The sequence below is a fragment of the Vulpes vulpes genome, chromosome 10, assembly GCF_048418805.1.
Source record: "Vulpes vulpes isolate BD-2025 chromosome 10, VulVul3, whole genome shotgun sequence".
In the NCBI taxonomy this organism is placed as follows: Eukaryota; Metazoa; Chordata; class Mammalia; order Carnivora; family Canidae; genus Vulpes; species Vulpes vulpes.
In genome coordinates this window covers 99,970,165-99,982,340 of record NC_132789.1, presented here as the reverse complement: position 1 = coordinate 99,982,340, position 12,176 = coordinate 99,970,165, and the positions used below count along the sequence as shown (strand labels likewise).

The window sequence follows — 12,176 nt, the reverse complement described above, 5'->3', positions numbered from 1 at the left end:
TTATTGGTAGTGGTATATTATTGGTTAAATAAATGAATTAATTCATTTATTGTTAAATACATTCATTTATTTTTAAATGAATTAATTCAAGTTCCAAATGTCAAAGTTCACTAACACTTTATTCTTAAAACAGAAATTTATATTATTTTCTTAAATATTTTACAACCATTTCTGATGTTAAATAAGATAGCTTTTCATTTTCTATGCTCAAAAAAATATATATAGGGTTATATATAACCTGGATTTAATATACTAATGCAGATTTATAAAATCATAACACATAATAGCTCTGGCCTATAATAAATGTGTAAGTATTCATTTTGGATTTTCAGCCCATTATTTCCCCAGATCATCTACCTTCTTACCATAACAAAAGTGTTCAGTGTACAAATATTAAGACTGAATTTATGTGATATTAGCAATAAGAACGTTCCATCAAGTGCCATATCCCACTGAGGAGTAGAAGTAGACCTCCACTAATAATCTCCCTTTATTGGACAAAATGTCATCATTATATTACCTCTCGTTATATTTGAAACATATATTTAATTTTCATTTTAAAAAAGCTGAAACACAATTGTACTACATTTCTTTCTTTTATTACTGTCACTTTTCAGTTATTGAAATAATTTGAGAACTAGCATTGGCATTATGCTAAATTATCATTCAAGATTTGTGTTGTTTCTCTTTGTTTTCAGCATGCAGTGACCTGGAGTTCAGAGAAGTGGCAAACAGATTGCGGGACTGGTTCAAGGCCCTTCATGAAAGTGGAAGCCAAAACAAGAAGACAAAAGCATTACTGAGGCCTGAGAGAAGCAGTAAGATTTCTAAATATGACATGTGCCATTGTCTTTGACATGGAACTTTATTTCCAATGAATCACTTAGATCAAAACACATATTTCAAAATTTATTCTTTGCTTAGGTGCTGAACAAAAATCAGAACATTGCTATTACTTCCAAGCACACTCATAGTATTTTGCAAGGAAATAAAACATTTGTGACAACTCTGATTGGTTAAAAAAAAAAAAAGACATATCCCCTCAGAGACGGGATACTTCCAGTTGAAGTGAAAGAGTAGGAATATTTTTCAGTTTTGATAGCAGTTGATAAAGAATTCAACAACACTAGAGATAAAGGTAAGATTGTTCGTGCACTTGAGAGTTTTACAGATACAATTAGTCCCCCCCCACACACACACACACACACACAGGCTACCCTTTCTTTTTTTTTTTTAATTTTTTTTTAATTTATTTATGATAGTCACACACACACACACACACACACACACACACAGAGGCAAAGACACAGGCAGAGGGAGAAGCAGGCTCCATGCACCAGGAGCCCGACATGGGATTCGATCCCGGGTCTCCAGGATCACGCCCTGGGCCAAAGGCAGGCGCTAAACCACTGTGTTTCCATGATGACTCTGCAGGCATTTCTACTTTGACCCAACAAAGCCAGTAGACAAGAGAGCTTTCAACAACACAGTGCAAATCAAATTCATTTTAAAAAGAAGAAAATAAGCTATATGAAGATTATATGAATCTTTTGTCATCTGTATAATTTCCTCAGAGTGTTTTCTAACTCCTTAGAAGTAGGAAATGGCAATTGAAGTAAAGCACTTGCTATGAAAATTGTATGAACTTTAATTCTATATTTTTCATTTATAAAAAAATATCATTACACATTTAATACATGTAAAAGAAAGATATTGAAATATGAGCTTAATCTGAGAGGCTTCAAAGATTGAAGTATTTGCTCTGAAATATAAGAAGAGGTGGTGGGGCAATAATTAGAAGCAGCATCTTGTAGTTGACCAAGTCCCAAGTGTGTGCCCTTCTTTGTTCACTGTGACATGACCCATTCACTCTACTTTGCAATCCTCAAATAGCACTTTCTTTTTTTTTCTTAAGATTTTATTTATTTATTTATTCCTGAGAGACTCAGAGAGAGAGGCAGAGACACAGGCAGAGGGAGAAGCAGGCTCCATGCGGGGAGCCCAATGCGGGACTCGATCCCAGGACCCCAGGGGTCATGCCCTGAGCCAAAGGCAGACGCCCAACCACTGAGCCACCCAGGTGTCCCCTCGATAGCACTTTCTAACAAAATCACCTCATAGATGGTCATGGTTATCCATTCTCTATGGTCCCCAAATACCTCTTTTTTTTTTTTTCTCATCAAGGGATTTTCTAGAATCTCAACCTTTTGTATTTATGAATCTGATATAGGTTCTTAACTAATTTAATAATTCTTTTTAACTAAGCTCAGCTATCACTGATAGACATAACAATCTTCGAACATGTGATGACGATGTATATGTTTCTTCTCATGAACTTCAGAAAGAGATTATAGTATTCCCCTACCCTGTAGGAGTATTTCTCAGGTGTGTCTTTGGAATTATTGATTACATTTTTGCCAGATGTTAATTTTTTGGATGCCTTGTTATAGCTAAAATGAACAACCTTACTTAATAGGAACAACAGAGCTTGTTTGTCCCTGTATTCATAAAGCAAACACATCTGGGGTGAGGTAAAAGTTTGTTCCAGACCCTTACATATTGATCTTAAAAATCCATGTCTACACCTATCCTACCAATTCCCAGACTTGAATATTTGTATTTCTTGATCTCAAATTTCTCCTTTAAACTTAAGACTAGTAATCTCTCCCGTAATTGGAGATGGATAAAACGAGAGCTCCTAGAACACTTAGCACAGTGCCTGGTTAATTGTACACATTCATAAATACCATTTCCCTTTCCGGCTTCTTGTTTCAAGAAATGAGGCACTCTTGATATAGTGGGTTATTTACAAGAAACTCATAAGTAGCTGAATATCTTTGGAAAGTAAGTGAAAAACTGGACATAGGATTATTTTTACTACTTGAAATGGTCAGAGGCCAACTAGAAGTAAGAGACGAAATCCATTCGGACAGATAAGACAAATCACTAGAAGAAAAATGGCGACTGCCTCAATTCCTCAGATCTGTACATCATCCGAGTGTGTTCTTTCCTGACTCAATCATACTTAATTTGTGAACTGACCCACGGTATTATATTCCATTTCCTTCGTATTTTTATTTTTCCTTCACAGCATTTCTCAGTATCTACTGCAGTAGTAATCTACGTGTTTATTCGGATTCTCTGAGAAATCTTTACTGACCATTGTATTATAGGAGTAGAGTAGTTTGATACATAGCACTGCTAAAAAAAAAAAAATACTAGTATGAATGGAAGAAACAAAGAACCATCAAAATGTTGCATTACCTGGATGTACCACAATTTAATCACAGTTTTCCTCTTAAGAATGATTGTTTATTGCTTCCATTATTTTCTCCATGACGACCAATTCTGCAGCTGATTGTTATGCTTTTATTTCTAAGAAAGATTCCAAGAAGTGGAAGTGATGGGTCAACATGTGCATGCATTTCAAATAATAAATGATAATAGATGTTGTAGGTTGCTTTGCAAAAAAAAAATAATAAAAATCTTAAGGTATTTCTAATTTCTAACTGCAAAACATGTGAGTTAACTTTTGTCTTCATCTCTGGCAGCAAAAGCATTACCATTCTTTTTAACGTTTCCATTCTGGTGAGCATGCTGTAATAGTTCATTATTAATCTCATTTGCATTTCCTTGATTAGTAGTGAATTTGAACATAAAATATTAGTGGGGGAGAACTTTCATACAGCAAAACGATATAAAATGACTCATTCAGCTCAGGCCACTCTAATAAAATACTATAGACTAGATGGATTAAACAGTTGACATTTCAAGAATTCTGGAGACTGGGAAGTCCTACATCATGGTGCTGGCAGACTGGATTCTGGAGAGGGCTGGGTTCCTGCTTGTAGATATCTTTTCTCATGGCGGAATCAGAAAAGGATCTCTCTAGGGTCTTTTCTTATTAAGGCACCGATCCCTTCACGTAGGCTCCACCTTCATGACCAACTGCCCCCAAAGGCCCATCTCCAAATGCCATCCAGCTAGGGGATAGGACTTCATCATATGCATTTTTGGGAGGACACAATTCAGTACAGAGCACCAAACAAAACAGCACACATACACCCGGGAAACCACTAGTTATATCAACTTACAAGTTCAATTTTAAGGAAGGTATATTGATGACTTCCATTATAATTGTTTTTAATCATTCCTTCTAGTATTTTGGGGAGTTTTTGCTATGTGTGCTTGCTACTCTATTTTTTAAATATATAGATTTATTTATGATCTATACATTAATAAATTATGCTTATCACTTTATTTTATGATACCATATTCTACTTACTGCTTTTTTTGCACAGATTTCACCTCATCTGATAGTAATATTATCACTCCTATATTTAATTTTACTGCACTTGCCCAATATATTCATCAACATTTTATTGTCAATCTTTCTTTATTACTTAGAACTAAATGTCTTTCTTGTAAGCATCCATAATTGAGCTATGAGTTTTCAATATGACAGTAAGAAAACTGAGTGACTTTTATAATAAAGATATAACAATAAAGTCAACATAAAGCACAGAAACATATTCTGATAAAACACAGAATGTTTGCCATAGGAGATTACCCAGAAGACAAAGAAAACCTGTTATCACAATTTCTGGTTAAGAAAAGACCAATAATCCAAGAAAAATTTGTAATTTTTAAAAGAGAAACAAAATTTTAGTTTTACATCTGTATAATATTTGATACTCATTTTAATTTTTTTATATAATAAACCTTTCAAATATTAGTGAGCCCTGACCATGGAAATAGTTTCAGGGATCCTTTTATAATTATTTGTATTCATATACCATTTGGTCTTATGCATTTTTGTAACAGTAATTTTATTTTAGAATAAAACTATGTTTTTTAACAAAGTCATATCTTGCATACCTTGCATATCAAGTTGCTTATATCATTATTTTTTCCTACTAGAGTATTACTTATATAGAGATTATCATTTTAAATTACAGTAATTTTTATTTTATATAGAAAACTATGAAGTAGATAATTTTGAACTGTTATGCATTAGCATTTTGCAGATTATGCGGATTTATAAATATATATTTTATACTTTTTATAACCATATCAATATTTTATATGTAGCTTTTTTTTATATGTAGCTTTTTAAGTTGCAAAAATGAACATGTTTATTAACAGACCCAAATATATAAAAATGAAACTACAAAATTAGTGTGAATCATAAAAATTAGAGGCAAACAGTACATAAATTTAAATTTCTCTAGTAGATATAATGCTAACTTATTGAATCAATATACCTATTTAAATTTAGGACAAATATGTTCCAATAGAATATAAATGTATGCTTACATTATATGTAATGCTGATAACTCTGAAGATACAGTTTTTTATTACATTTTTTAAGGTTTTATTTATTTATTCATGAGAGACAGAGAGAGAGAGAGAGAGAGAGAGAGGCAGAGACACAGGCAGAGGGAAAAGCAGGATCCCCATGGGGAGCCCAATATGGAACTCAATCCCAGGACCCTGGGATCACACCCTGAGCCAAAGGCAGATGCTCAACAGCTGAGCCACCCAGGCGTCCCAGTTTTTTGTTTTTTTTTTACTAAAAAAACATATTAAACTAGTTTCTTTTACAAAAGTTTATTTAACTTATGCTAATTGAATTTTTAAAGGATTTGGGTTATTATATTTTTAATACATTTTTTTAAGTAAAGTTGACCTACAAAAAAAAAAAAAAGTATAGTTGACCTACAATGTTACATTATTTTTAGGTGTACAACATAGTGATTCAACTTCTTTATACATGACATTAGGTTCCCCAGAAGTGTACCTACCATGTGTCCCAAACATCACTATTAAATTACTACCGACTATATTCCATATGTTGTATCTCTGATTCCCATGACTTGTTTATTCCATAACTGGAAGCCTGTACTTCCCACTTCCCTTTACCCATTTTGTCCAGCCCATCACCTCCCAGTCCTTTGGGAACCATTGGTTTGTTTTCTATATTTTTAGATCTGTTTTGATTTTTGTTTATTTCATTCTTTAGATTCCATAAGTAAGTGAAATCATATAGTATTTTTCTTACTCAGTCTGACTCATTTCACTTAGTATAACATCTTCTAGATCATGAACATAGGTTGCTTACATATCTTGGCTCTTATAGATAATGCAGTAAATATAAGGGTGCATCTATCTCTTTGAACTGATGTTTTGTTTTGTTTTTTTAAAGATTTTATTTATTTATTCATGAGAGACACAGAGAGAGAGGCAGAGACACAGGCAGAGGCAGAGGGAGAAGCAGGCTCCATGCAGGGAGCCCAATGCAGGACTCAATACCGGTCTCCGGGATCACGCCCTGGGCTGAAGGCAGACCCTTAACCTCTGAGCCACCCAGGGTCCTGAACTGATGTTTTGTATACTTTGGGTAAATACCTTTGTGAAATTATTGGATCATATGGTACTTTTATTTTTATTTTTTTTAAGAATGTCCATACTGTTTTCCATAGTGATGTTAGCAATTTACATTCTTGCCAACAGTGTACAAGAGTTCTTTTTGTCTACATCCTCACTAACACTTGTTGTTTCTTGCCTTATTTTAGCTGTAGTGACAGGTATGAGGTGACATCTCATTGTGGTTTTGATTTGCATTTCCTTGATGATGAGTGATGTTGAACATTCCTTATATATTTATGGCCATCTGTATGTCTTATTTAGAAAACATGTCTATTCATGTCCTTTGCCCATTTTTTTAAAATCAGACTGCTTGGTTTTGTTTGTTTGTTTGTTTGTTTGTTTGTTTGTTTTGGAGTTGAGCTGTATAAGTTCTTTATCTATTTTGGATATTAGCCCTCTATTAGTTAGATAGGTCATTTGCAATTATCTTCTATTCAGTAGATCGCCTTTTTTGTTGATGGTTTCCTTCACTGTGCAAACGTGTTTTATTTTGATGTAGTCTCAATAGATTATTTTTGCCTCTGTTTTCTATGTCTTAGAAGACATACCTAGAAAGTGTTGCTATGGCCAACGTCAGAGAAATTACTACCAATGTTGTCTTCTAGGATTTTCAGGTTTCATGGTTTCAGATCTTTAATCCATTTTGAGTTCATTTTTTGCATATGATGTTAAAAGGTGATCCAGTTTCATTCTTTGCATGTAGTTCTATGGTTTTCCCAGTACCATTTATTGAAGAAATGGTCTTTTTAAAACATTAAGTTTGTTAAAAGGTTATTTTTATTTTTTTTTATTTCTAGAAATTTTAGTAATATGTAATTTATATAAGCACTTACTATTCCTAAGCTAATCACAATACATACTTCTTAAGTGATTTTATAATGTAATTTGATAATACCATCTGAAGATGGAAAAATACACACACCCCTACAGAGAATGGGATAGATTGTAGTTACAGTTAAATATGAGACCAATGCTCTACAAAGTATTTTGCAATTTGTAGAGATATTGGAAGGAAATAGTCCTTGGAGAAGCAGGTTCCATGCATCCATTCATCTGTTGATGGACATCTGGGCTCTTTCCATGGTTTGCTCTTGTGGACACTGCTGTTACAAACATAGGGGTGCAGGTGCCCCTTTGAAACATTATTTTTGTATCCTTTGGGTAAATAGTTAGTAGTGCAATTGCTAGGTCATAGTGTAGTTCTATCTTTACCTTTTGAGGAACCTCCATACTCTTTGCCAAAATGGCTGCATGAGCTTGCATTCCACCAACAGCGTGTAAGGATTCTTCCTTCTCTGCATCCTTGCCAACATCTGTTGTATCCTGAGTTGTTAATTTTAGCCATCTGACAGGTGTGAGGTGGTATCTCAGTGCAGTTTTGATTTGTATTTCCTTAATTATTAGTGATGTTGAGTTTTTTTTCATGTGTCTGTTGGCCATTTGTATGTCTTCCGTGGAGAAATGTCTGTTCATGTCTTTGGCCAATTTCTTAACTGGATTTTTTGTGTTTGGGTATTGAGTTTGAAGAGTTCTTTATCGATCTTGGATACTAGCCCTTTAATATGATGTGTCATTTGCAAATATCTTCTCCCATTCCATAAGATGGCTTTTAATTTTGTTGATTGTTCCCTTTGCTGTGCAGAAGCTTTTTATCTTGATGAAATCCCAATTACCTCATCTCTCCATCCATATTTGTTTCCCTTGCCTTTAGAGACATGCTTGCAAGAATTTGCTTCGGCACAGGTCACAGAGGCTGCTGCCTGTGTTCTCCTCTAGGATTCTGATGGTTTTCTATCTGACATTTAGGCCTTTCATCCATTTTGAGTTTATTTTTGTGTATGCTGTAAGAAAATGTTCCAGTTTCATTCTTTTGCATGTTGCGGCCCAATTTTCCCAACACCATTTGTTGAAAAGACTGTTTTTTTTTTTCTATTGGATATTCTTTCCCGTTTTGTTGAAGATTGGTGGCCATAGAATTGAGGGTCCCTTTCTGAGTTCTCTATTCTGTTCCATTGATCCATGTGTCTATTTTTGTACCAGTACCATATTGTCTTGATGATTGAAGCTTTTTAATACAGCTTGAATTCTGGAATTATGATGCCTCCAGCTTCGGTCTTCTTTTTCAACATTACTTTGGCTATTCAGAGTCTTTCCTGCTTCCATACAAATGTTAGAATTGTTTGTTCCAGCTCCGTGAAAAATGCTGATGTTATTTTGATGGAGATTACATTGAATGTGTAGATGCTTTGAGTAGGATATACATTTTAACAATATTTGTTCTTCCAATCCATAAGTACAGAATGTTATTCTATTTCTTCATCTCTTTCTCAGTTTCTTTCATAAGTGCCCTATAGTTCTCACAGCATACCTGTTTGGATAGGTTTATTCCTAAGTATCTTATGGTCTTTGTTGCAGGAAGGAATAGAAAAGGTGAACAGACTCATAACTGGAAAAGACATTGATTGCATCAGTAATAAAAAAAAAAATCTCCCAACAAACAAGAATCTATGGCTGAATGGCTTCCTTGGGGAATTCTTCCAAAAATTTAAATAAATAATACCAGCCACTGGAAAACAATATGAAGGTTCCTCAAAAAGATAAAAATAGAACTATCCTGAGACCCAACAATTGCACTATTAGATATTTATCCAAATGATACAAAAATAGTAATTTGAAGGGGTTCATGCACCCCAATATTTATAGCAGCAATGTCCACAATAACCAAACTATGGATAGAGCCCCGATGTCCATCAACAGATGAATGGATAAAAAAGATGTGAGATACCTATCTATCTAATCTATCTATAATGGAATCAAAAAGAATGAATCAAAAAGCAATCAAAAAGAATGAAATCTTGCCATTTGTAAATGACATGGATGGAACTAGAGGTTATTATGGCGAGCAAAATAAGTCAGTCAGAGAAAGAGAAGTACCACAATTTCACATATGATTTCATTCATATGTGGAATTTAAGAAACAAAAGAAAAAAAAACAGATGACTATAGGGGAAGGGAAGAAAAAATAAAATAACACAAAGAGGGAGTCAAACCATAAGAAACTTTTGACTATAAGGAACAAAAAAGGACCCCACTAAAAGGGAGATTTATAGACCAATATCTCTGATGAACATGGACACAAAAATTCTCAACAAAATACTACCTAATAGAATCCAACAATACATTAAAAGGATTATTCACCAGGACTAAATGGGATTTATTCCTGGGATACAGGGGTGTTTTAATATTCAAATATCAATCAATGTGATATACCACATTATACATGAAAGAGTAAGAACCATATGATCTTCTCAAAAGATACAGAAAAAAAGCATTTGACAAAATACAGCATCCTTTCTTGATAAAAACCCTCAAGAAGGTAGGGTAGAAGGAACATACCTTAACATCATAAAGCCCATATATGAAAGACCCTAGATAATATCATTCTCAATGGGGAAAACCTGAGAGCCTTTCCCCTAAGGTCAGGAACATGACAGGGTGTCCACTCTCACCACTGTTCTTTGACATAGGACCGGAAGTCCTAGCCTCAGTAATGAGACAACGACAACAAATTAAAGGCTTCCAAATTGACAAAGAAGAGGTCAAACTTTGACTCTGCAGAAAAGTCTTTCTTTTACAGGAAGGAGAAGGCAGGCCAGCAATACCTTTGTGGGTGAGGAGGCCAAATGTGTTGGGTAAGCAGGCAGCAGAATTTGGGCACTTTAACAGGGAATAATGTTTCCATGCTCAGCAGATTCTCAGTAAATCAATTAAGGAAGGATTTTGTGTATCTTAGCGCTTTAGTTCTTGCTCAAACATGTGGAAAAGCCAGAGTTTAGGTGTCTGGGGATAAAGCAAATCATGGCTAATGTTTGGTCAAGCCAAAGTTCAGTGGCTGAGTAATGGGCAATTGTGAGCATTTGGTCAAACTTTATTCTTAACTATAAGTGATTCATTTATCTACCAAGCGAGGATATGAGACTCTTAAGCTTCTGATTTCACTCATGATTTCAATCCTTTTATATCTTTGGTCTGTATTTTGATACATTCCTTGCACTTGATTCTCTAGACCATTAATTTGATGCTTCACAGTGGCAATTCTCTCTACAATTCACCCACGGGATTGCTTGTCTGGGAAATCATGTTTTTCCATCCAGAAAGTATTATTGTACATTTTTTATGTGTTTGCTCTTAAGTACGTGTGTGTGTGTGTGTTAAATTTCAGTAGACTGTCTCTTCCCATATTTATTCCACTCAACATGAAACTAATTTTTCTCTCTTTGGCTACTTGAGCCCTTTAGATATGTGGTGCTTTCCCTGTGTTTATTCACTGAGCCCCAGTCTATTTGATGATATCCTTTTATTGGCGATAATCTCACATGGGATGGAAAAGTCTCACACGGGCTTAACCTCAACACATCAGGAAGGCCACAGGTTGCCTGAGCCGTGTAGGAAATCACCTTATTCCCATATCTCTTACTGTCCTGGCCTCTTTTATGAAATCAAGCTCCCAATATAGTGAGTCGATATTGAATACTGACTGACCTTCTCCCCGGGAGTCTATAGATTCCTGTGAGTCAGGCTAATTTTAGGATCCCTCACTTCCTGTTCTCTGCCCTTAACCCACAATTTGTTCTCCATCACCCACCTAACCCCTGGGGAGAGAGAGCTTGATAGCAATTTGCACTCATTTGCCTTTAGACTCTAACACTCCTTTAACTGAAGAGAGTGAGAGTGGATTGAAGTTGATCACGGAGAAGGAGCTTGCTGCAGTGGGTGGTCGGAACACCGTTCTTGTGCTTCATCAACCAGCTTCAAATCTAATATGGAAAGTGACAGATCTGAAGAACAACTTAGAGAAAAAATATTTTTATATTTAAATATCAAAGTGGCAATGCTAGGAGAAATACCTGAGAGAGGGCCACAATGTGTATTTTTCCGATTGTGCAAAGAAGGATGCTTAAATACTAACATTTATTGTTTAATCTATTACCTTTGAGACAGATAATTTGGCTTTGATGGATTTGTGTCTTTATGACATTTAAATCAGTAAAATTTTCAAAAAAAAAAGGTCAGTTTTTACTTTACTGTCTGGAAATATCACAGTTTACTTTCTATATTATTAGAATATTTGTGAATAGAATATGTAGTTCTTTACACATTAATTCTCAAAAAAATACATCTGCTTGATTTTAACTTACAGACCAACATATAGTAGAAGTTAATGGATGAGTTCAAGATGTTAGTCCGAGTTGCACAGAGCTGGTTGGCGTGCAGGAAGAGAGTGGAGAAAGGATGTTAGACTATATCTGCTTTGCCAGTACTTTCTATCCTTAAATAGTCTGACAAATTCAGCGTTCTCCTCACTTCATACAAAGCCTTAGATTTGTGCTACTTCCAACCAACCACATAGAGTGATAAAGGCTCATGGGAACAACACAGAAAAATCTGGCTCCAAATATTGTCTAAAAGAAGAGCCATTGCCTTATCAGACATTGTTGCACATGGATGTCATATGTTAGGTTCAACCAAATGGAATAACCAATTTTGGAATCAGAAAACAATATTCTCAAAGGATCAACTTATAAAATAAAAATCATCTGAAAAATCCGCTACTTTATTTTTTTTACTCATATCTCATCATCTCTTTTTATAGGTAGGTTGATCTGTATACTTTCATAATCTAAATTATTCTCTCTCCCCAAGTAATGCAAACCTTTCATCTGTTTAATTCTTCTACAGAGTTATAA

At 34.7% G+C, this 12,176-nt stretch overlaps 1 protein-coding gene across 12 annotated transcripts in view; it reads left to right on the top strand.

The window, feature by feature from the left end:
• The window catches only part of SPOCK3 (SPARC (osteonectin), cwcv and kazal like domains proteoglycan 3), a 407,001-nt gene that overhangs the window by 372,300 nt on the left and 22,525 nt on the right, over positions 1-12,176 (top strand). For 7 of the 12 annotated variants that reach the window (XM_072725012.1, XM_072725006.1, XM_072725004.1 and 4 more), the window contains one exon: positions 672-818. In XM_072725012.1, coding sequence (XP_072581113.1) covers positions 672-818 — 147 coding nt within the window. The remainder of the gene's footprint in view (positions 1-671; positions 819-12,176) is intronic. The other 5 variants (XM_072725008.1, XM_072725010.1, XM_072725007.1 and 2 more) reach the window with 1 other exon arrangement.